Source organism: Bradysia coprophila, unplaced genomic scaffold, assembly GCF_014529535.1.
Source record: "Bradysia coprophila strain Holo2 unplaced genomic scaffold, BU_Bcop_v1 contig_24, whole genome shotgun sequence".
Classification (NCBI taxonomy): Eukaryota; Metazoa; Arthropoda; class Insecta; order Diptera; family Sciaridae; genus Bradysia; species Bradysia coprophila.
In genome coordinates, this window is record NW_023503501.1 from 2,530,164 (window position 1) to 2,556,305 (window position 26,142).

The window sequence follows — 26,142 nt, forward strand, 5'->3', positions numbered from 1 at the left end:
TCATGCCGCAAATTAACGAAAACTGTGAGTACGACGCATTTATATCCAGTACCCCATTCAACGATAAAGTATTTCTACATCCGTGGAAAAAAACTGAGAGAACGGCCGATTGGTTCGAGGCGAGAGGATATTGTGCTAAACATTGTGCCGAACTTGTCACAATTCGATCAGCAGACGAGAACGTTCATTTTCTCAATTTTATGCGCAGCATTAGCTTAAATGACGCCGTTTGGTTGGGAGCAGAGATAGAAAGTAGAAATGATTTTACATCTTGGTCGAATGGAGAGAGGATGACCTACTCGAACAATGCACCGGGAGAATACAATGAAGATGGTAGGACGTGCTTAAATGCTGCCTATATTACGAGCCAAAATCTTTGGTATAATTACTACTGCATTCATCCTAATTATTTGGTAGCTTGCCAAAGGCCGGCAAATTGGATGATATGCCGAACAAGCGACTAAAAATTTTCTAATCCAATAAGAATTAAATGCTTCTCTGTCGTACTCGATTCATCTTTTATATATTTGGTCTGAGATTGAAAACGAATACATAAAGAGAATACTTGAATCTCGTAAAGTGACAGTCCTCAATGTCATTCTGATGTTAAGTCTACTTTCAATTGTTTCTGAATTAAAGCAATCACTGTGGTTGATGATGTATATTTCTCCACTAGAGCTCAACCACATGATAAATGCATGATTTATTCGAGGATTTATATCACTTTTCCCCAGCGTCATCTTAATTTTTTTTGCGTCTTTCTTAAGAGTGACACTTTAGCTTGTATCCAGTGACAATGGGAAAAAGTTAATATCACATTTCATTCCACCGCACAATGTTCCTTGCACATTCCATAATAAAATCAATTTCAACATGCCAAACGAATAAAATGACACTGTGAACTGAACTACCAACATTAAACAACCCGCGTTATCTCTATATAACGAAATTTTCAACGGATTTATGAAATTGTATCATGGACGATACGTACGATTACATAACCATGATATTTATTACATCTAGTCCGCCCTTCGTAACAGGCTTGGTGGTTAACGGTCTTCGCAATTTTAGTGAATTTATTTTCGCCTTCAAAATTTATATTATGAAATGGAAACATGTAAACAGGATGCGATATTAGATATGTTGTTCAAATACTTTGTAGGGTAAGCGTCGACTTAATTATACGAAAGTTGAAGCTCTGACAAGTATGAAATTATCATACAGACTGTTGACGGAGAGAGATTTTGGCTCAGTTACACTTAACTGGCCTTGATAGTAATGCTCAGTTACACATACAAAATTCATACTTCGAAAATTCGTAATTTGAATTTTGGTTTATTTTCCATTCATAAAATTTTCTGAGAAATGCTTGAAGTCGACCCATGCAAAACGATTGAATAATATTGAAACAAAATGTATGAGCCATCTGTCAAATATTTTTCAGGTTTGATGTAAACCAAATGCAAACACTTCTTTTACATGCGTACTAGTTATAAAATTCGGATTTTTTAATGTGTTCACCTAAGTTTCGGGTCGGTTTTCAATATTAGCATAATGTAAAACGTCCATTGTCACATTTTCTATCACTTACCTCCTATTTGTTTTAAATCTCGTCGGCGATCTGTCACACCTAAAGATTTAAAGATGAGTACACTGTTAGTGACAAAGATCTCAAAAATGCTTGCAAATGATTCAATTCTCAGAAAACGTTTACTTTCATATGACCGGCCCCGTACAGTTTTTCTGACAGTCATATTAAAATTTCGGGTTAGCATCTATATAGTGCCTTAACTGGCCTTATCGAAAGCAATGTCAAAAATTTATGAATATTGACAGTGGTAAAGTATAGTTTCCACTTAAAAAGAGCACTTCGTTTAGCCTCCGTTTACATGACAGTTGTAAAATAGAACAAAGTAACTGTCACGTAAACTCCGTTTAACTGAGCCGGAATCTCTCTCCGTTAATACTGAAGACACAGCTTGGATTTCAATGTTGCTATTAAAAAAAAGATGTGTATAATGGGACTAAGACATTTAAACCCAGAGAAATGATAAGCGCGGCCACTCATGGCTGGGATAGAACACGCCTGAGGCATGTTTTTTTCAACAATTTTCTCTCTCATTTGGATTTGGATTTTTATATGGAGTTTTTCTCCCATCGGTTACATGTAATCAATCTGTCATCGTCAGGCGTGTTCTATCCCAGCCATGAGTGGCCGCGCTTATCATTTCTCTGTTTAAACCACAAACAAAGATATGTGGGAAAGCAGATGCATAGTAATTAGTATTTAAAGGGAGAGTGTACCACTATAGTCTGTTGAAATAGTTGATAAATTAACCAACCCTCTGTAAGATTAAATGAAAATTAAATAGTTCAACGTTTCCTACCATTTTCTACAGTAGTCAGCTCTTTGGGGTACCTGCATGTATTAAATACTTATATTGGCACTTGAGATGCACTGTAGAGGTCGCTTTGATGTCCCTAAATTTTATGGAACGCAAAGATCACTTTCTGTTAAAATGTATGGAGGATTTCGGTTTAGTTTATTCAATTCTTTTAATGTTTACAAAATCGAAATAGGCAACAATTTAATTAAATTAATCTAAATTTGGTCATACATTTTGACAGTAAATGATCTTTGCTTTTCTTTTCACGTTTTCTTTTGTTGTTCCGTTTTGTCGTTAGGTGTCGCCCACTTCTACCTCAAGTGCCAATTAAATGTACATAGCAACGCAACCGGAACTTTTAACAGCGAAACGAATCATTTAGAATTTCCATACAGCGTGTTCATTTCAAAATAAAGGACGAGTTTTTATACATCTGCGAAGTTTCCCTATTATGAATTCGACAAAGTCAGAATCAACAGGCATCCAAAAAATGTAATATATTTTCCAAGAGCATCGACGGCTACTTTGTCTTCATTATAGATATTTGCAAAATTTTAATATTAGAAAATTCAAAACTTTATTAAACCTCAACTCAAGAAATTATTATAGGCATCCCAATTCAAAATGAAATCCTTCTTATCCCTCATCCGTTCAATTCCAATTCTCATTCGTATAATACTGTATATTATATCATGCATTGTTATTGGGAATCCTTTATTATTTCAACATAATATTTGCCCTAAATATTTTCATTTTGTTTGCCAGTTTTTTTTTTGAAATTTTGATTGAGTCCAATCACGCGAGAAAACCATTTTAGCTCCGTTTGCACGATATAACATTTGTTGTGCTGTAGAGTATTTTAAGTTTTTTCCACTATTTGTACACATAACTTTTTAATTGGTACTGTTGTTACTATGAAGACAATGTGGTTGATTTACACCTTCCGAAACCACCATGTTATTCGATTGTAAGAGAGGATTCGTATTAACTTATTTCGTTGCATACTAAGTAATTATTTCTTTACATTTATCGTTAGTGTGACCACTCACCACTTCACAACGGTAAGAGCCGTTAACTGACGGTCGCAACATTAGAGTTACTACTAAATTATTGGCCAGTGAACAGTGAAAGATTAGAATTATTTGATCCACCCCCTGCAACGCAGCTTAAAATTGTACAAATTGTATTCACCTGAACGAAGGCAGATTTCCGGCCGCTCCCATGCCCCCTGTGACTTTTCTTTTACAATAAATAAAGCTAGAGGAAAATCGCTTGAATAGAAGCAATCGATCGCACATCCATATAGCTGTTAAAGTCAATATATTCGCGCTGATTCGCTTTCACATTACGTTTATATTCATGCATGAAAGATAAGTTTGTAATGTAAACATATTTTCTTTTCATTTTGGGTTTTCTTTCCCCAAAAAAAAAATATTTATTTATATTTTTATAGGTATATTATGCGCATCCATCTAATGTACATACATATATATTTGTCCCTTAAAATATTACGATCATCATAGGCATTATCACCCTTTGCTTGCTTACGGAACAGGAAATTCAATGGCAATTTACAACAAGAACAAGAGATTACTATAAATTGTAGAAAAAAATCTTTCGGCTGTGTTGCCATTCGTGAACATTGTTATGCAAACGAATTTTGTAGGGTTGGGTAGATGAGGTAGATGGAACTTGATTGTTGAAAATGTTTTGCATTTTACTTTTTTTTGTAAGAATTCACAAAAAGTCGACAACAAAGCAGAATTCGTTTTACGTGATTCTAGGTGCGAAAATGCGTATTTCCGACCACCTTGGTTTTTTTTCTTCATACATTTTACACTTCACAAATGCATACTTAGGAACGATTTTAAACAAGTATGGCAACACTGAATCATGGACGTCCTTTATGTCAATGAATATACATATACCAGGTATGGCTTATTCTTCAAAATCGGTCGATTTATCTTGAACGCATTCATTTTTCATGTCAAAATAATATGAAAATAAGTGCGTTTGAATCTGTTTTTAAAATCGTTTGAACGAAATTACTAAGACCGAACATTTGATATCCTCACATGTTTTCAGCTTAGGAATTTTGATATTGTAAAAGTAGACCCTTACTAATATTCGACGCTTTTAATATAACATTTCACTCCACTACCAAATTATATATTTTAAAAACACTTCAGACGAATTTTTTTTGTCATTTTGTCACTTTGTTTACCGAGGAAAGAAAGCAGGAAATTCCAACAAGAACGAATTTTTGCCACCAAAGCGGAGGGAGGACCGCGAATCGCTCGAGTTGGAATTTCCTGTTTTCTCTCAGAGGTGAACACGGTGAACACAACATTTCACATATGTACAGGATATTATAAGGGCAGATTCAGCCAATAACGGTATGTTGCGTTACCATCTTTAAGACTGAAAACTCTAGTTTCAAGAAAAGACCTTAGTTTCAGGCGTTAGACTGGTCCTTTATCTATTGACTCAAAGTGTTAAAAATTTGATCTGAGATTTTTGCATTTGGCGGAGGTCTGCATTTTCGAACCCATATTCTACGGCGATCTCCGCTAATATTCCCTTAAAAGTTTTTCTCCACGAAACAAAATCGTCAATTTGTCACACAATTGTTTAAATCAAAAACAAAGGTGACAGTTCTGGCAAGAAAATGTATATTTTCTACCCTGTCAATATATGATAAATGTGTTGTCATAAAGCAACTCATTGATGGAATGGCTTTAAATCTTGCAATGTTTGTGTTAATAGGAAATACCAATGAATACACCATTGAGTCCCATTTCAATTGTATATCTTTGGCAGATTCAGAAGATGTTGCAATTAGTCTTATTCCAATTCATCGAAGTGTGTCGATGCTGTTGATTATAATTGTGTATGTTGCCACATTGGCATTGTTCGAATAAGTTATGTTAATTTTGATGTTCCTTCCAAGACACTGTTTCAGAAGGAAATAAGCCACATGTTTCTTCAAATTCGCCAGGTGGCTATATTGTTTTTTGCTCTCTCACTTCTTTTAATAGTCCCAGATCTATCGACAAGCTAAGCAAATTTTCTGTTGCTTTTCTGTAGTCAGTCCTATAAATTTAAAGGATATGTCGAGGGATATGTACAATTTCAATTTTTTGCTGTATTTTCGTATGTGTCTGATGATGATCTTTACCTGAGTCATTAATAAAATTAAAAAAAAAACACCACCAACAACAAGCGACGTTACCGGTAATTTTTTCAGAAATCCATTAAATTAACGAGAACACGGAATATATCATATCAAGTCAAGCAAGTGATACGTCACCTCGTTTGTTGTATCCATTTTATATTTCTAAAGGTATTAGAGAATATTTGTTTTGCAAAATTTTCGTAAACACTTCATGGAATATATTAAAAGGACAACAGAAGGTAATCTATTTTAGAACAACAATCAACGCTAAGAGCTCCCACTCCTTAAAAATCATTCCACAATTGATGCCCGGGGATTATTTAAAGGAATTTCGTTTTCCTTTTGACCAACCAAATAATGGTAACTGGAATTCTTTTGAAAAGAATGACTTCCAAGACGTGTATCACGTAATTACGTAATTACGTAAGTACGAAATGACTATTAACGTACGTAATTCACCACTGTGGCATCAACGAAATCAAATTTTTCAAAAGAATTTTCTAAATATCTGTAAATTTGCTGATTGTAGCATCGTAATTTACGCTACCCTCATCCCATCTGAAACATTTACCAATCCTTCATCGATTTTTCGCCGCCAGTACTTTTGTAATATGTCTGGCTCCAGCGATCTGCTCAATCTTCATATCCAATACCTTTCAATTTCTATGTGTAGTAGGTCTAATCTTATTAGTAGATTTGAAAGAATGTTAAAAGCTATGGCGAATATTTTAAGTTCTACATCAAAAAATGTCGCAGTGGGACGACTGCACATTTTGCTTACCCATATAGTTGTGCCATATACGGTTCAGCTACGTATATGGTATGGGGGTCGTTGGTAACATATTGGATAGATATTCATATATGACCTATTCCACTACAAAAAAAAAGACAATTTGTGATAGCCTAGTTCGTTGAATAAAATACTGAAACAGAAAACTTTAATTTCAATCTTCAAATTAATATGTTTTAAGAACTCTATTGAACTATGAATGTATGTCAGACTGATAGAAACGTTAATCACTTTAGTATTGAAACATTTAAAATCGGTTCAATTCTACAACCGAGGGGTCGGTAACTACTTAAAATCGATACCATTTGCCCATTTTTTTAAGGTACTGAAAGAACAGGTTAAGACATTTTTTATTTAACCACGAAGGCGGTGGTATAAAAGTACATTACCTACTAATAGGTACTACATTTCATCTGAGTGTGCCTAAAAACAGATAGATATGTCGCCATTGCCTATCTGTTATTCGCAATACCAAAAAAATATTCCTCTGTGCCAACTAGGCTTGTGAAAGTTTATATGATAAATTCAACTTGAGAAAAACATATTTTGCCTTCAGGTTGACTTTTCACACAATACGTATTGAGTGCGTTTAATAAATTAGATGTCAACCACCTTCGTGAGTGTCTTAAGGCCAGTTCATACTCGCATACATTTTTGCGATATATGCGACCATGAACTGGCCTTAACCTGTTCTTTCAGAAACTTAAATTTTCTTGACATTTTCACCAGACATTCAATCTTTTGCATGACATTTCCTCGGCATTTACTTCTAGACGTGTGATTACTATTTATCGGAGTCGGTAACCCCTCGTCTACAATATAACACTATATAACCAGAACATAATGAATGATTATAGCTGAGATGCTACAAGAAGGAAGAACTAAAATTGAAAATTATAAATAAATGATGTCCGACTAGTTAACTTGTTTTTCTCTTCGAAACGATAACATTTCAGAATGTGCCACGAGGGTATTATTTTGTCCGTTGATCTCGATACACCATCAGGTGCAAAGTAATTATTTATTTATTTTTATAGTGGGGTATATTCAGTATAAAAAAAAAACAGCAAACAGATATGTGGTCTGTTCTCAAGCCGCATTTTATATCCATCAAAAATAACTTGCCAGCTATCAAGATTATTACGACGTGATACTGAGCAATTTTTTAATAATGATAATAAAAGCCGGAATGATGAATGGTAATTAGTGTACACACACAAATTGATTATACGTAAACCCACACGCAACAAACAAAATATGCAACACTTCCATTCAGAAAGAAGAAAAACTGACATCAAAGCGATGATTACAGTGTCTAACCAAACAACAGAATTAGTGTCAATTATAGTCAATAGAAATAAATAAATTCTTTCAAATGATTTTAACGAGTTTTTTATTTGTAAATTCACTTTTGAATAAATATGTTTTTCTTTTATCATTTTCTCTCATCACCATTCTGTGCGATATAACAATGTTTAACACCAAGCAAATCATATTTGAGTCGGAGACATCATAAATAAAACCATTTATGAAATGCTATATGTACCGGTTGCTATGCCAACGAAAATGTACCCTCAAGTAGAGTGGATTACATTTTTAGTTTGCGACGAATCAACAGTGCTTCATTCAAAAATTGGGTTCGCATTTTGTTAATGATGGGAAAGCACAAATTCGAGGTGTAGAGAAGACAAAAATTGTAGAGTCGCTTAGAAATTTGGAATTACGTGAACATTGAATTGAAATAAAGCCTAAATCGAGGCGTTGAAATAATTTATTTTTGATGGTTTTTCCAATTCTCATCACAAAATCTACTGTTCTTATGGGGCATGTATAATTATCTGAAATTATAGTCTACATTTAGGCGTATTTTCGCTGATATGATATTTTTAAAGAAAAGATTTTCGAAAAAAGAAAGACAGCAATAACCACCACAAATGTGTTAGCTTTCAATAAAAAATAGATTTGTTTATAGAAAAAAAAACAGCAGTTTGCCTAAATTTAAATAAAATGCGGAGTTCTGTCAAATTTCTGGTCAAACAAATCTATTTTTCATTGAAAGCTAACACATTATTGTGGTGGTTGTTTATGTCTTACATTTTTCAAATATTTTTTTTTTTAAGAGGCACCGGTACTTAGCTAAAATTGTAGCCTACATTTCTGTGTCTCATATTTCATTTTTGACGATATCTTTCCATCAGAATCCTTTTTGAAAAATGTACGACCGCAATTCCGACCACGATTGTGTTAGCTTTCACAATTGTGGTCGGAATTGCGGTCGTACATTTTTCAAAAAGGATTCTGATGGAAGGATATCGTCAAAAGTAAACTAAAATCCAGTATTTAAAAATCGCCTTAATGTATGCTTTTCAGCAAAGTGCCGGTGCCTCTGACTATCATCAAAAATATATTGCTTGAAAGACGCCCTAATGTAGGCTTTTCAACAAAAATCCACTTCTCTTAATTAGTGTATCAACTGCACCATCATTCATAAATATTCCATTTACTTACTGTTTGCAGTGCAAATTACTAAACTTTGTGAGGCCGTACAAACAATCTCAATTATAGCGTGATTTTCACAAGGGATGGGGTATTGGAAAGCTCGATCACAAAGACAAATAGATGATAATGTTGAAAAGTATACATTAGGACGTTTTTTTAATACTCAATTTGTGCTGATATGGTGTTACAAAAATCCTTTTTGAAAAATGTAAGACGAATAAAAGTCAGAGACAGTGAAGTATAAACAGTATTTGAATTGTTTGAGTGGATCGGCCTAAAAACAGCTGAAGCAAATTCATGCTGAAATTTCACTGCCTCAAACTGTAAACAAACAAAAAAATAGATTTGTTTGTGACAGTTTGACTATCTCTGAGAAAGTTAAGCAGTTTATGCAATATTAAGCCAAACTGTTGATTTTATTCAGAATTAAATGTCTACCGTGGGTCTGTATAATCAGGTAGCGACGAGACCAACGCAGCTTTACAGCAGACCTATGGAAATAGTCTTTTACATACTACATGCGTCGAAACCCATACTTTTCGTGTTTGAAGCACGTCTTTCGACGCCCTCAGCATGTAAAATCCATTACATAACTCAGGATAAAAAGATGAAAAGTCTCGTTTTCGTGTGTTTATTGACCTCGACTTCGCCTCTGATCAACAAAATTCACACGAAAACTCTACTTTTCATCTTTTTATCTCATCTCGTATCCAGACGAGGGCTTCAGCCCGAGGTGCTTTTACTCATTGTGATTCGAGATATCAAATTATTTCACGTGTAAAGTATGGCGTTTTACTTTACGAGCGAGGGAAAGGGTCTTCACTAGTGAGGGAAAGGCCACATTACCTCACTAGTAAAGTAAAATACATAATAAGGAATAAAAAGATGAAAAAGTGGAGTTTTTTGTGTATTTTGTTTAAGCGAGGTCAAGCCAAAACTAGTCTTTTAATTTTCATTCCGAGTTAAATAATAGTTAATTCTTTTGAGGTTAAAATTAATTTCCTTTTCATTTCTAGGGTTGTAATTAGCCACCTTGGACACAAGGAAAAAATAAGTTCAAATGAAATATCTCAAAAAAGTTAAAAAAAAAACCTTTAAAAATAGATTATTTCAACGCCCAATTTTAGGCTATAATTCATGCTCTCAATTATAGCCTAAAATTGGGCTTTGAAAAAAAAAAAAAAAAAAAACTTAACTTTCAGAACTCATTCAATATATGAAAAGCTATCGATTCATAATACTACATTATGTAATATTCATACTGAATTTTAAACTGTTGGAAGGAGATTATAACAAAAAAAATCAATCTGCAACGTTTCCACCGTTCTTTTTTTGCGGATGATATTTTATTCAATTTCAATTCCGTTGCTGGTATTAAATCTAAAACCTTTTTTTAATTGAAAACTGACAAAACAGTTCCCTATAATTCATGGAAAAAAGGCTATTTCGATGATATCTTTTTTCCGTTTCCTAGTGGATTTCGATTATAAATGTAAAAATACCAGAAGTAGTCCATACTGACAAATTGAAAAACAGAATTCCTTGGACATTAATGACATGAGAGGTAAACGAACATTATGATATGGTATGGTTGATTAATAGATTCTTTACCATTCATGCATTTTATGCAATCCACTGACGATATTTGTAACTTATACCGCCCGTGTGCAATGTCGTATGAACGTATTTTATCGCACTAGAGCGATAAAAGATTTTCAAAGCGGTTTTATCTCACTACCCTCATAACGTTGTATGCAACACGAATCGAACACGACATATATTATCGCACAAGATGTCAGTTTGCCAATCCGAGGCGAAGCCGTGTGCATGAGTTACATAAATAACTATTTATACACAAATGGAAAACAGAGACGTAAATACGTTCACCCATATCACTCTTCAGTACACAACTTAAGAAAGTACCATTTTGGTTGCGCGTGAGATCATTTAAATAACTAATTGAGGTATGAGACAATATATTTTGACAATTGTCTGGTTTTATTTGGTAAAACGTAGAATGGTTGAGGCTGTAATGGCGGCAATATATTTCTTTAAATTCTCTTATTATTATTTTTTTTTGATGGCATGTTTAAATAATTATGCTAAGTAACGGAACGTTCATTTCAAAAGATATATCTTGACAGAATTGAATTGTTTCGCTTATGAATAATTTATTTACGATTTGTTGTCTTAAACCGTCTTTCTACATAAAGTCTACTTAAAATTTAATGTCTGGTCGGTTTTATTTCTCTTAATTTATTCCTTAACGGAATTACTGTTAAGTGAATATTGCAGCATTAGTTTGGTACACATATCATTTGCCCCCAACCAAGTTGTCGGTGTGTTACTACTTAAAAGTTCAACCGAAATCAATAGTCTCAAGAATAACGAATTACGCGCTCTACAGCTGAACACAAAAAAGAAAAGAAAATAATTTAATAAAACGTCTCCAAGAAAACTGCTTTTTCTTTCTGTAATTTTTATTGCTGGCTGCTGGTTACGAATGCCAAAGAGTCTGTTGATTAATAAGCAATTTGCGTGGAATTTCTACAAAGTAATTAAAGTTTCATACTTCCAGCACATGCTGAGCATTCCTTATTCAACGCATTCGTTTTAATGTGTTTCATTAAAATGTCCAACATGTGCCGGAGAAATTGAAGGTCGAACGGTTCGATATAAACAAATGTGTTACGAAGCAATATTTGAAAAAAGCTAACGAATTTTTATATGATACAGTAATGTGTCTGCGTCGTACGGAGCCTTTTTCGATTTTTAGACAACCCAGCTAAAATGAATACCAAATAAAGTAAACGAAATGGCTATTGGCACTTTGCCAAGCTTTCATTCACATACTACATTCACATACTTATTACGCAACCGTGCTTCTAATGATTCCTTGAAGTCTTCGTAAGCCACAAGCTAGATTTTCATTTCATTCTAGAAAGTTGCAGTTGAGATCAATACAGAAGTGAATTTTAGCTTAGAAACTTTTATTCCCTTTACTCAATCCATTTAAAAGTGGAAAATCTTGTAGCGTGGGCAACAAATTTCTCGGTTCCTGCTAGTCCTACAGCTTTTTGATGTTCTATAAAGTTGTAGGGAATAGCTAACTTAGTAACAAAACTGGGGCCTGTCATTTTTAAGCTTCTAAATTTCTCGAGATATTAGTAAAAGATTTATTTTGATAATTCTCAAAAAAATATTTTGATATCCTGCAATTTTACTGATTTAAATCCTTGAAATAGGATGTGATGTCCCAAAAAAGGAAATTTGATCTGCTGGAACGTAGAGTAGACGGACGTTAAGTTGTTCTGCTCGACCCTAAAAGAATTTCTCCTTTTACGACTAGGACGTATAGATGTTCTGCTCGACCCTGGGGAATTTATCCTTTTACGAAGACAGATGTAGAGGTGTTCTGCCCTACCCTTATAGAATTTCACCTTTGACGAATAGGAACGTTAGGGTGTTCGTGTAATTCATGTCGAAAGTCGAAAAAGATTTTGCGCGGCACTCAAGAGTCAAAAAGTAAATACCAAGGTAAATACCGTGGGACATCATCTAGATTTTCACTGATAGAAAAGTTAACGCGCTGGACGTATAGTATACGTAGTGGACGTCTAAAATGGCTGGTAGACAGCTATTTTCGGATCGTCCTTCGGGTACGTTAGTACACGTGTTCGAAACGTCCTGTACGTTTGCTCTGGTATTCGAAATAAAATGAAATTTTGATGTACATTTCATCAAATTTCGTTCTTTTTTAATTGTTTTTTATTTTTCGTGTTTTTTATGTTTGGTGCTGGGTTTGAACGTTTGCACACGAAGTATTTATACATGCTATACTTTCATACATATTATGAAACTTTGAAAATATATTTTTATTCTAATTAGAATTATGGTATGACAATGACCTAATATCGAACATCGTAATGGTAATTCCTTCTTCTTTTCTGAGTAATATTTGGATATTTCAACAGTATGAGATTGATTGAACTCAGGGAATACAATGTCTTGAAAGTTGAATGACTGAAAATCATTTAATATTTCTGTTTAGTGATTATTGAATTCTAAAATCCGGATACCATCTCATGTATAGGACTTGACATATTTGTCAATCATATAAAATACACACTGTACGTATGTTAATACACAAGTATGATCTTTTGACATCATACTTACCATGCGTATACAAACATCCTACACGTATGCTTTTATCAAACGTGTTGGGCGTATGAGGTAATTTTACGATGAGATTATACCAAAATTTTAAACATGCCATACGTCGACTACCTGCCGTGTTACGCCAAAACATCGTATCGAATTGAATTTGTGCTTTGGAGAGCTTTCGAAAACTTTGTGCTTCCTTTAGATTCCATTGGAATTTCATTAGAATTAAAAAGAAACTCAAAGCTCTGTCTTAGCAAAAACACAATGACGATACGGCAGTAACACACGTGAGATATATGGCACAAAGTACACAAAGTACATAAACTTTACATACGACACGTTTACCATGCATAACCGACACATACTATACATAACAGGAGTATATTATACATATCCGCAGTACACCGCCAAAAATCTTTTTTATCAGTGATATTAATAGAAAATTACGAAAATTAATTGAGTTGAATCGAGCTTTTTCTCTCAAAAGGAAAAACCAAAGAAAGATGGAAAGAGGGTACCTCTATATGAGGAAAATTAATAGTAAATTGACAATAACAGTCTAGCTTCTACATCTCAGCTAAAAGCAAAAAAAAACAAATCACGAAAACAAAGGACAAATCAAACATGAATAAAATGTTCCGGGTGTAAATCTTCAGCGGATTGAACACTATACAGAGTTCCATCTTTGCCAGGTGTAGGCTGTAGGTTCATTGTGCCCAGAGTACCCTCAAGAAATTCCAATAAATGGGATGTGAATGGTTCTCTATCAGAAAATCCAAGGAAATAATCGCCAAATTCACCACTGGGACTCAAACAAAAGTCTTTTGTTAGAGTAAATGAGCTGACACTTTTCCGTTTGTTAATTGAAATTATAGCTCTAGTAAGATTTCTGGCGGACAAACCTTTACATTTGTTGTACATGCGAGCGTCTCCACTCACCAGAAAATTTTCATTCAAAAATACGCCCATGAAAAATCGAAGGAGAAAGTCATTCGAAGTCAAATATTCAATTGATTTTAAAATTTTTGGAATGTGCCAATTCCACTGTCCATTCGCATCTGTTTCAATGATCCCTTTACCGTTGCAAGCGCTTTTCAAGAAGCTGTATGGAAGCAGTATCTTGAATTCGTACGGAATCTCATTGTCGATCTGCATATTATGTTTTTCATGAAGATTCTTTACGAACGTTATGATTCTCGATCTGCGATCATCGGTACAGTGCTCATCACTGCAGTAGAATACGATATCCAAATCCGATTGGGGTTTGACAAATCCATAGCCATAAGACCCGTACACTACAACAAAATATGACTCGCCGGGTTGAATGAATTCGGTTGAACAGAATTGCCGAATTTGGACGATCAATTCGGTTTTTCGTTTGCAAAATTCTTCCTTCGTCAAGTAGTAGCTGTCATTGGCAGCGATGCTTGAATCATTGTTTCGTATGGAAAACCCCTTGCACACTTCGTTCATTCCATTTTCTCCGTTGATGCCTCCGTTCATTCCATTTTCTCCGTTGATGCCGCCGTTCATTCCGTTTTCTCCGTTGATGCCGCCTTTCATTCCATTGACTCCATTCTCTCCATTGATGCCGTTCACTACATTTACTTCATTAACTCCATTGATTCTATGGCCTCCGTTCATTTCACTGATCTTGCATGTCCCATCAGAATCGAATTTGAAGCTGGAAAATATTGCGTAGATCGGGTCAGCCGCATTCATATTTGCAATATAATTCCGCAAAAGTGCATCTCCTTCTGCTACAACTCTGGAAATCATTAGCGAAATATGCTTCGTGCTCAAAATCGGATTTCCACTCATGAACCGCAGTGGACGTAAGTCGGCTCGTGGTTCGTCATCGGAAAATTGTAATGCGTTGGAAAGGTCTGGTATCAGAAAGGTATGCAGCCAAATGTCTCCAGCTGCGAACAGTTTATCTTGAATGCTGACATTGATGTCATTCATGACTGACACAATGGCTCGTTTGTCTTTCAATGAACCCATAGATGGTAGCTGTCGTGCAATCGCTCGTGGAAAATACATAAAAATTACTGAATTCAATTCGATTTTGTCGTTGATTTGCAACAATTGACTGACTTTGCCTATCTCAGCCGACACAACATTTGCCATATGACAACGACGTTCGATGACTTCGTCCAGCCCATCTAATCCCAGATTTTTGATCAGAAAGTAAAGTTTCAGGCTCATGAAATTTCTGCTGCCGAAGAACGGAGTCAACTGACCGAAACTGTGTTCTTCACCGGTTATGATGTCCTCTGGTCGCCGAATTAATTCCAAATGTTGCCTATCTTTGATGAGTAGGACACTTATTGAATACGGAATGTTCAGAATTTTATGTGGATCCATTGTAATGCTATCTGACAATTCGATTCCTTTAAGCTTTTCCTGTCGTAATCGCCGGGAAAATACCAGCTGAGTCCCCTGACAGCCATCACAGTGTAGCCATATTCCATATTCATCGCAAATCTTTCGAAGTTGAATGAAATTATCGAATGTCATTGAACGGCTGTCTCCTGCATAACAAACTAACATGATAACCTTTGCTCCATCGTTTGTTATTTTCTTCAGTAATGAAGACAACTTATTCAAATCGTATGCGAAATTCAATGTTGGTGCTTTGATAACGTTGGACTCGCCGATTCCAATCCAACCTACTGACAGTCTAGAACTATACAAATTTGATTTTTTTTAAACGGGGTCGTATGGTGTGAAGTTGATGCTACTCACCTGTAATGGTCGATTCCTTCTGGTACAATTACGACCATTTTTTGACTATTCTTCAATCCGTTGACCATTGCATTAGGCGACGCTTTTTCTCTGGCCAAAAGTGTTGCTATCGTATTGGAAGCGACTCCACCTGAAGTGACCAAGCCAGCAACATCAATAGGACTTAATAGTTGATCTCGACAAGGATAGCCCAGCAGTTGCCGTAGCCAATTTAACACCGTCATTTCGACAACAGTTCCAAGCGGCGAGCACGGTTTCCAATTGATAACGTTTTGATTCAGTAGCGTGGCGAGAACATCTCCCGCGATGCCGGCAAACGAATTTCCCGTATCGTTGAACGCCATTGCACACGGTGATGCCCAGTTTGTACAGTATGGAAGCATTTCCTTCTCAAATTTATCAAGAATCTTATCCACTTCGATGCCTTTAACGGGGACATTTTTCTCGTAAACTTTACTTATAAGCGAATTGAAATCGGACACATTTGTTTGGTCAATCACTCTGTCTCGACATTTGAATTTTAGGCCAATATCCAAAATTCGGGTCAATATTTCCTTTTGCACTGGTAAATCCAGTGGATTTATATAGTTCACAGAATTATCCATGACGACAGACAGACACAATCAATATCTAACCAAAATGTTCAGCAATCTTAAGCAAAGTGAAAGAAATTTTGCTAACACGTCACCTACAAAGAGTGTATAATACTGGAGATAGAAGTAACTACTAGGGGATCGTTCATAAAATTTGTAAAGCAAAAAAGATTCGGATTTTGCATTTTCAGCACATTATTGTGATGTTTTTTACCACTTAACTAAATACTGATAAAACAATTTATGACGCATATCGAGGTCGTGCCAGACAGTGTACTGTTTGTTAAACTACTTTTGATATATGAAAACGTAATAAATACTTGAATGTTGCTCCAATTTCATATCTCTCAATGTCGTTGTGTTGAGGTAGGTAAGATTTATCAAGTCTGTCAAAAGTTGGCTTATCATTCATAAATTCACATTCATGGAATCCACTAACACGATTAAACAGTTATACAATCAGATGCAGTGAATTTTCAGCATGAATAGATTATGGATTTGAGCACTATTTCACAGGATTCTCAACGATTGACGCTGTTGGCAAGTCGGTCATTTCTGTTGCTTCATCGAACAATATTTTCATTGACAATGTGATCGCAAATTTAATTTCCCAACAAATGATTTTGATTTTTAAATTTCGTATCTCAAAAGACCGACTCGAAGTCAGTGTCATCACTGATTTTTGCGGTAGTGACGATAACAATTTCCACAATCTTTTTTCTGCTGTCATTTTTAAGGCTGCGAGCGCACTTACGCCGTTTAGCACTCCGTTTACGAGTGAACAATGGAAGCTCCTCCCACTTTCCATTGTTAAAACGTAAACGGAGAGCTAAACGGTGTAAGTGCGCTCGCAGCTTAAACATGTCTGGGTTCCCATGTAATTTTTGGATGCCGATTAGCATCAGCGCCACCATGCCACCTCTCGAGTGGAACTCTATGGATCAACACAATCAAAAGTGTTTATACTGATGAATCTGCTATACGCCCGCGCGTGGTTGTGGTAAAACCGTATAAGCATCCTAGCCATTAATTATTGATCATTTATGTTTGTGTAATTTGTTGTACTACATTATATGATGTCAATAAGATCGTAGATTGGTGTAGAGTTAATAACATGCATCTCAATGTGGGCAAATGTGCGGTAATGTCAACGTCTTATAGACCGAACAAATTACTATTCCAATGCAACATTGGTAAGGACGTACTAAAGAGGGTTGATAAGATAAAAGACCTGGGTGTGATCATTGACGATAAATTATCATTTGTAGAACACATAAGTGACATAACCCGCAAATCGTATAAAATGCTTGGATTTTTATTCCGCTGTGGCAAATACTTTTCAAGTCAATTGAGCATGCGTCTGCTTTTCTCGTCACTCGTTTTAAGTCGGCTTGAATACTGCTCCACAGTTTGGAATCCCCTCTACGCTAATCACAGTGATCAGATCGAAAGAGTGCAAAAAAAGTTTACGAGATTGTTTTATTATAAATTTCAAATTGCTAATCCACGTCCTGAATACCATGTGCGACTAAAACGCTTAAAAATGCACTCTCTTGAATCTAGACGTCTGGAGAATGACGAGATCATGCTTTATAAATTAGTCCACAATCTTGTTGATACGCCACTCTGCCAGAAACTCTCTTTTCACAACCCCACGAGACAAACGAGACAGAAATCCATATTCTGCCTGCCAATGATGACCACAAACTATCAAAGGAATGCGCCGGTAAATAGAATCCAACTGGACCACGATATCTATTTTGGGGATCTCAACGTTGTTGGTTCGAATCTACGTGCTTACAATAATTTGGTCAGGAATTTTTTTGATTGGTGACCATTTCGCAGACGCTATCATTTGGTTATTCTACCCTGTTCTGGTTCTGTTTTAAATTCTGCTACTGTATATTTTCATTATTACTAGTGTCAAAAAATTTTAACGTAAATTTAAATTTGATCTTTAATTATGTAAATTATGTTTTTATTCATTGTAATCTGACTGACTTGTTATTGGGCTACGGCCTGTTAGTTGGTCATTAAACGTGAAAAAATAAAATAAAAAAATAAAATAAAATTACGCATCAGTTTGAAAAGGGATTTCGCGTTTATCTTTGCATCGACACATAATAGGGGTAAACCATTATGCTTCGTAAAGTTCGTAAGTCAATTATGTGAGCTTTTGACGTAAAATGTATGGATGAGACATCAACGAGAATGTAACGAAATCTACTTACGAGCTTCACGAAGCATAATACCTTCAATATATATTATGCAATTCAGCGTCACAATATGCAAATTTTAAATGGACAGAGGTGCTAATGCACGCACCGGTGCTTTGCTGAAAAGCATACATTTGGGCGTTTTTTAAATACTGGATTTTAGTTTAGTTTTGATGATATCTTTGCATCAGAATCTTTTTTCAAAAATGTACGACCGCAATAACGACCATGAATGTGGTAGCTTTAAATAAAAATTCGTTTTGGTTGTAGCAGTTTGACCGGCCTGGAGAAAACTTAGCAGTTTATGAAAATTTCTACAACCAAAACTAATTTTTATTTAAGAGGGCAATATGAATACATGCGCACTACAGTACGTAAACATAGCTAACGCCGACCCGTACGAAACACCTATTCGTATCAAAAGCCTTTAATGTGAAACTCTTCATTTCTCTTACTTCATTTTCTTCTCTGCTGAAAAACTATTCTCCCTTTAAAATCAGTTACATTATCCACTCTTTGCCTTGTTATCATATACAACTAAATTGCCGGAGGCAATATAGACAGCCCCGTACGAAGACAAATTTCATAAATTCCTATTTAAACAGCTATATACCGCTATATTTAACTATATTTCACTATAAATAAACATTTCACAGATAAATATATGCTATCATATAGCTCTATATGCCTGTATATAGCTCAATATAGCTGTATATAGGTATATATAGATGTCCGTATATGGAATCCCTGAAACCCCACACACATAACAAATTATTTCCATGTTAACAGAAACTCTCTAAGTATCATTTTTCCCAAGATATTTCTATTTTACTAAAATCCAATATGGCCGCCGGCAGCCATTTTGTTAGGAGACCGGAAATAATACCGACGCTTTACATTCGTTAATACCTTTCAAACAAAAAAAAATCATGAAATTCGGACAAAATTTACTCGAGATATTGTCAAAATACACCACGTTCACTGTACTTCCGAGTAGCCAGATAAGAGCTCACTCCAAGAGACCTAGCTCACGCTCCGGAGAACATAATTTCATAAAAAAAATTTTCCCTGATTGGTACGGTCAATACCTATCTAATAAAGCTAAAACAGACGAAATATGTTCAAATGTGGCCGACCTACAAGCAAAAACTGCTTGCCGCCCTGTGCCTGTTCCACACCAAGGGGTCTAACTCACGAGTCGGTCATCCGATTTCCATAAACTTTTTTTTTGTCGATCGGTATTGTAAATACCTTTTATTTGACGTATCACTTACAAGTTTAACGTTTAAATGTCCGGAGATATCTTCGAAAAACCGTAAAGCACTTATTGGGCCACAGCTCGGGAGGGGTCGATCCAAAATCACTCATCTTCGAACTTAGCCTGTCTTTTGACATTACCAAACGGGAAAAAAAAGAATTTTCAAAATCGGATGCGTTTTACTCAAGTTATCGTGCAGACAGACAGACGGACAGACGGACAGACGGACATTTTTTTTTTTCGCGGATTTGGCATCTCTAGACAACCACAATAGGTTTCCCCTTACTCAGGGAGTCCAATTCGACGTGTTACAAACGTATGCGTAAACCTATAAGACCCCAGTACTTCGTACGGGTCTAAAAAGAATTTAACCTTCAATTGTATTGCAAGTTCGACGAATAGAATAGACTGTTATGATCAGAGTGAGAAATCCGAAGACTAGTTATTATAACTTGCCTTGGGGTACTTGTCAAAATATCTTCTTCTCTTTCATCATAACACTCTACATTTCCCCGTCATAACAGTCTTTGTAAAGAGAGTGAACATTTTTTTAAAAACAGGGATTAATCGGAGGACAGAGCTGTTAGCTGCTTAAACCGAGAAACCTTCTTGAACGGTCTCCCACTTGCTATGTATCGTATTTACAGATAATGAGTTTTGCAACAAAATTGCGATTACATTTGAACATTGCTCCAACGCACTTCAAGCAAAATTGATCATAATGCTCAACTGCAGTAAGTACTCTATTTTACATGAAATTATTTTTATATGTCTCTGTGTGGTATGACTAACATTATGCATCAGCTCGAAGTAGGAGTTTGTGTTTAACTTTGCACTTGTGTCCAAATGTTTATTTTGACGAGTTCGGCCCAGGATCACATTCATCACTCATCAAAATAAAAATTTGAACACATGCGCATAATATTTATTAAAGTGTTTTACAGTGTTGTGGCACACTGTCAAGTTTCAGTACCCTATTAAGAGTACAACTCATGCTTGAAGTGCGTTGATTGCTCTAATTTTTTAAGAAAAGATTACTATGTGATTTATCGCATAGAGACATGTCAGCTACTGCCCTATTTCAAAAGAAAAATAATCTCCGTCGAAAAAAAATATATATTTGACGCAAATCTAATGAAACTTAATCGTTTTTCGAGAGATTGTTTTTTTTAACATCCAAATAGAGATTGGTTTTTATTGAGTTTTGTTCAAAATTTTAGCAAAAATTAACAATTTCCTGCGAAATCGGCCACAAATTATTTTTGGAAAAAACTATTGTTTTTCTTCGAATTACGGCAGAGCACATTAGTAAGCTGGCGTGAGGCAGATCCACTTCTACATAAATAAATCTCACATTTCTGTAGAGACTGCACCATATTTTTGAATTTTCCAAGGTAAATATAGAGAGGAGTTAATGTCACACAGACGCGCGGCCTAGCACATAAGTTCGATGCCAATGACATCTTTCTTTAAAATGGTTGACTACGATTTACTTGTATTTCACAAAAATATTTTCGCTATCTCACAACAGATGGCCCGACCTTCTATTCCATTTTTTTGCTTTCAACGAAGGAATGAGATGGCGTTTGTATCGAACTTTCGTGCCACCGCACATCTGATTCGGTTATATATGGCATTACCTCCTCACTATATTTACCTTGGAATTTTCCTCTTGGTCTAATGGATATTTGGATTTTGGGCAACCGTACGAGCTATCACACGTCGAAGTCGGTTAAGATTTCACCTAGATCTTGCATTTCAAGAAATCGAGATTTGTACAAAAATCTTGAATCTGTTTGAAAAGAAGCTGCATTTCTGAGGTTAAAATGATTTTCTCCAACTGAGCTCTCTACCACTCCCAGGTCAAGAATTCTAGGATTTTAAAGGTTTTTTTAGGTATTTTTTCGAAAAACAGTTACCCGAAATCGACTCAGATTTAGTGAAAATATCTCGAAATGTTACAATTTAGCTGGACTGTCCCATATGCAAATATGTTTCGCCTAATGGCCCAGCCTCGGATTGGTAAATTTCACACTAGAAGTACCACAATATGACTAATAATAGAAATGTTTTCTTGTGTGTTTACCGACCTCGTGTTCGCCTCAGATTGGTAAATTTCACACTAGAAGTACCGTTTGCTTCATTCGACATTTTGGTTAGTAATTTACTATTCAATAGTGTTTAAGTGAGAGAGATGGCGAAACGACAACCTATTGTTCCATCTCGGGGTCTGCTGTCAGATTCTTTTGTATTATCGATGACAGCAGACCCAAAGTTGATTTTCTATCTCGCTCCACTTAAACACCGTATAAATGTTACATTTTGTTTTTAATCAAAATTAGAGTGGACGACACGATAATATTTGTGAGAGAATCGGTGTTTCCATCAAAATCCTCTCACTGTCTGTCATTAGTATACTATACACTCATATCAGTTCTCTGTAATCGTTGTGTTAAGCGAATCACTTAACTCGAAATATGAGACAATACACATTGCATTGCACTCTGATTACTTAATGTGGTGCAATTTTTAATAAATCATTTTTGAGTGTTAGTTTACGATAAAATGTCATCGCGTTCAAACGTGTAAACATCATTCGGATAGCTTTTGAATTTGTGAGTCTTTTTATTTAAATTTATATACTTCTTCGACTGAATCAAGAGTTCTGGTATGCGCAGTACCAATCAATAACTCTCTCGCGGCATTGTGCCAAGTTATTTGACATAAATTTGAGATATAGTTGCGCGGAATATCATTATCAAAATCAAACATAAATAACAAACCGTGTGTCGTTAGTTGCAGCGGTAGAAGTTTAACTATTGTAGTAGAAGTAGAGTGAATTTTGGTGTTGATAATAAAGCCTACCATACCGACTAAGGTTATGCACGTTAGTATAAAAACATTTATTTATTTATTTGAGCGAAGAATATTCAGCCACATGTTGTGCTAGTCATTTCACGCAGAAAAATCGACAGAATAAAATATTATCTCTCGCTGGCGGAGAGAAAAACCGGTTTTATGTTTCTTTGGTTGGCTCTCTCAAAGTTTTAATATTAGTTGACGATGCATTTGATTCAAAATTCATTCATATCGTCAATTTTCATGAAATTTCTACAACACCGTCAGCATTTCTGCAATACACTACGTTGTTTATTGAACTACTGAGAAAAGAACTACCATTTTCGTATTATTACTGACCTTCTGAACGGCTTGAAAGCTTGAATTTTCTTTCCCAATTACTTACAAAATCAAGGAAAGCTTATCCCAACGATCAATTCGTTAAGTTTAATCTTGCAAAATATTGTTAACTCAACAACATATCGATTCGCGACTTAATTTCATAGATTAAATTACTTAATCCGATTTTTGTAACTATTGCAAGACAAGGTAACACTGACTCAATATTATGTATAGAAGCTAATGAGATAAATTATGCGTAACACAGAGTTATGTCAGTAAAATACACATTCACTCTTATCTTCTCTTTCAGTAATGTTAGCAAAAGATTGATAAGAATCCCATATTCTTTGAGGGATTCTTTTTAATTTCGACTGACCGAAATCGGCGCTATTTTTTCCGGGAATTTTTTTTTTATATATGCCTAGTTAGGCCTTGGTGTCTAGGCCTCAAAACCAGTCTCAGATATTTTTCGTGGAAAGCGATCAAAAGTCGTAGTCCGGATTTCATTTCCGTAAGGTGTCGAGGACACGGGCGTGTATGGATTTGTTGGAAAGCTGAGGTCGAGTACTCCCGGGGCAAATATTGACTTCAAAAAATTTGTTGATAAACGGCCGAAAATATGACCTCCGATGGAACCTCTGTGAATTTGTGACGGAGACTGGGAAAGAAATTCATTGAATTGAAGCGAAATTCACTTCACGGTTAGATCTCAATTATTCCTTCCAAATGTATGTACGAGTTTGATTGAGTTGTGCACGTCTTCGTTGACTGTATAATAATATCACATATGAGCAGAATGATTCTCTTTTCTCTTGGTATTTCATAACTTTGATGCTAGACAATATTGGCCAATGGAGCTGAGATTGCTTTCAGTCTGGGTGTGCAGTAACAGCGAGAATTTCTTGCTTTGGATTCATATAACACCGTGTTTTCGTTCGTTTGGCGAAAATGTACGATTAAATTAGATAAATGAAACAGACCGAATTACTTTGTGGACAGTTGTAGTGATGTAAGTTAAATTTTGGAATGGCTTTTGAACATAGATCATCCATAATAATGTAAAACAAGTTGTAAATGACCTATTACAGATCATTTTATGCATGAATGATCACATTGTGCATTTCTCAGAATTCCGATGTGTGTGTGACCTACTTATAATAATGCAACAAAAAATGCACAATAGTTTACAACTGGTTTAAACAAGTTTTCATCTTAAAATATAAATCAAAAACCCTTAAAATAGTAAAAAGTGACGCAGATCCCTGTGTATAAGTATACTTCTAAAACAACTGATATCATTGAATTTTGAATGCCTTTCTTTCAAGGCATAGTTTCATCCACTTGTGTCACTTGTTTCCAATTTTTGTTGTTAATATTTTTACTACTCGCCCATGCGATTTGCAATTCACTCCCTCCATGTGGACTATTTTCGTTATTTTTTTTTTGTTAAAAACGAATTTCGCAAACGACAGATAGTAAACCAGAAAACATTTGATGCTGGTACGTACTTCATTAAGGGCTTACTTAAAAGAATTTTATTTCCGAAAATTCTGAAAAAAATCCGAAAAAGTTCCGAAAAATTCTGAAATAATTTTTCGGAATTTTTCAGAACTTTTTCGGAACTTTTTCAGAGTTTTCCGAATTTTCGGAATTAAATTTCTCTAAAGTGAGCCCTGACTTCATTACTTCCGAAAGAACTTTGTGATACTCGCAAACTCAGAGGCAAACTCACTCGTTTGTTTTTGAGCAACTGGCTTCGGCAAATGTTTTTGGCAAGTGCAGTTGTATCGCCTCGGCAGCCATAATTACCGAAATTTGTTGCTCAAAAGCACACATGTGTGTGAAGTTGATGTTATCACAAAATTGTAACCTCATGTAATGAATTATTTTCACAGCATCCAGCGTGCGATTTTGTCGTACGATTGCTCTTCTTTGACAAAACCTTTTTTTCAATTTTCTGTTTTTATGTATTGGACTTGCGTCACACTCTATGTTAACGTCCGGGCATCATCTGATTCGATTCGTAAATTTCAGTATCAATTAGGGTCTAGTATTTCGTTTGAACTGATAGTGAACACTAGCCTTTGTTTTTGCTTTTTATTGTTGTATGTCGTATGAAAGAAATCCAAGCTACTAAAGGAGATAAAATTAGTTTGATCTTACCAATCATAGAGCATAATGTAGCACACCCAAAGAATAACTTCCCATACCCCTTACAATGAACGTGAGTTTTACAAAAATGTATATCTTTTACAGAGGTGAGCCTAGACAACAACAATGGAATCAGTACGGCGGAAATTACTTGGCAATCCTCGTGAAACCGCCAGCTCACTGTCCGTTCTGCTGTTCACTTGGACTATCGACTTATTCAAAAAGGGCTACCAGCAAACGCTGCAATTGGGCGACTTGTATCAAACGCTACCGGAAGATCGGTCAACCACATTAGGAGATCAGTTGGAAAGGTAAGAACTAATTCGCGATGCGATGTGCGCCAAGTATGTGAAACATTTGTAAATTTTACCAGCAATTGGGTGCTGCAGAAAAGCAACGAATCTCGGCCATCTCTCGTCAAAGCATTAGTCCGGACGTTTTGGAAGAAATTTTTGGCCCTTGGATTCATTTGTTTCTTCAATGACATTCTAATACGACTGACCCAACCGTATTTACTCGGTCAACTTTTGTTGTTTTTTCGGTAAAGGAAATGCACAAAAATTCAAATCGAAAAAGTGTTGATTGCATCCGCAACATTTACAGGAAGAATTCCACTGTGACATTTACGGAGGCGTTATGGACTGCAATAGCTATGGTCACGTTGAATGCGTTAAACATAATGACGGTCAATCAATATTTCATTGGGTGCTTCCATGCGGGCATGAAAGTTCGCGTCGCTATGTGCAGTTTAATTTATCGGAAGACCTTAAAATTGTCTCAAGCCGCGGTGCGGGAAAATGCTATCGTTAATCTACTATCGAATGATGTGAATCGTTTCGATCTGATATCGGTGCTGCTGCATTTTATGTGGTCGGCACCATTGATGGCCATCATAATTACCTACATTTTGTGGCGGGAAGCTCGATGGGCTGGAATGATTGGCCTAGCGATTGTCTTTGTCATCGTGACACTTCAATGTGA

At 35.5% G+C, this 26,142-nt stretch overlaps 2 protein-coding genes across 7 annotated transcripts in view; one reads left to right on the forward strand and one right to left on the reverse strand.

Moving 5' to 3' along the window:
• Positions 1-12,728: 12,728 nt before the first annotated feature.
• LOC119077829 lies at positions 12,729-16,469 on the reverse strand. The gene is made up of 3 exons (XM_037185142.1): positions 15,764-16,469; positions 14,600-15,704; positions 12,729-14,551 (listed from the first exon to the last, which is right to left on the reverse strand). The coding sequence occupies exons 1-3, from the start codon at positions 16,366-16,368 to the stop codon at positions 13,634-13,636; spliced, it is 2,628 nt and encodes an 875-aa protein (XP_037041037.1). The 5' UTR covers positions 16,369-16,469; the 3' UTR covers positions 12,729-13,633.
• A 3,830-nt stretch (positions 16,470-20,299) lies between these two features.
• The window catches only part of LOC119077828 (multidrug resistance-associated protein 4-like), a 32,630-nt gene continuing 26,787 nt past the window's right edge, over positions 20,300-26,142 (forward strand). For 2 of the 6 annotated variants that reach the window (XM_037185137.1, XM_037185136.1), the window contains exons 1-4: positions 22,278-22,445; positions 25,267-25,472; positions 25,535-25,702; positions 25,765-26,138. In XM_037185137.1, coding sequence (XP_037041032.1) covers positions 25,288-25,472; positions 25,535-25,702; positions 25,765-26,138 — 727 coding nt within the window. In that variant the 5' untranslated portion in view covers positions 22,278-22,445; positions 25,267-25,287. Of the gene's footprint in view, positions 20,565-20,766; positions 20,779-22,277; positions 22,446-22,476; positions 22,718-23,871; positions 24,020-25,266; positions 25,473-25,534; positions 25,703-25,764; positions 26,139-26,142 lie in introns of those variants that run through there. The other 4 variants (XM_037185140.1, XM_037185141.1, XM_037185138.1 and 1 more) reach the window with 4 other exon arrangements.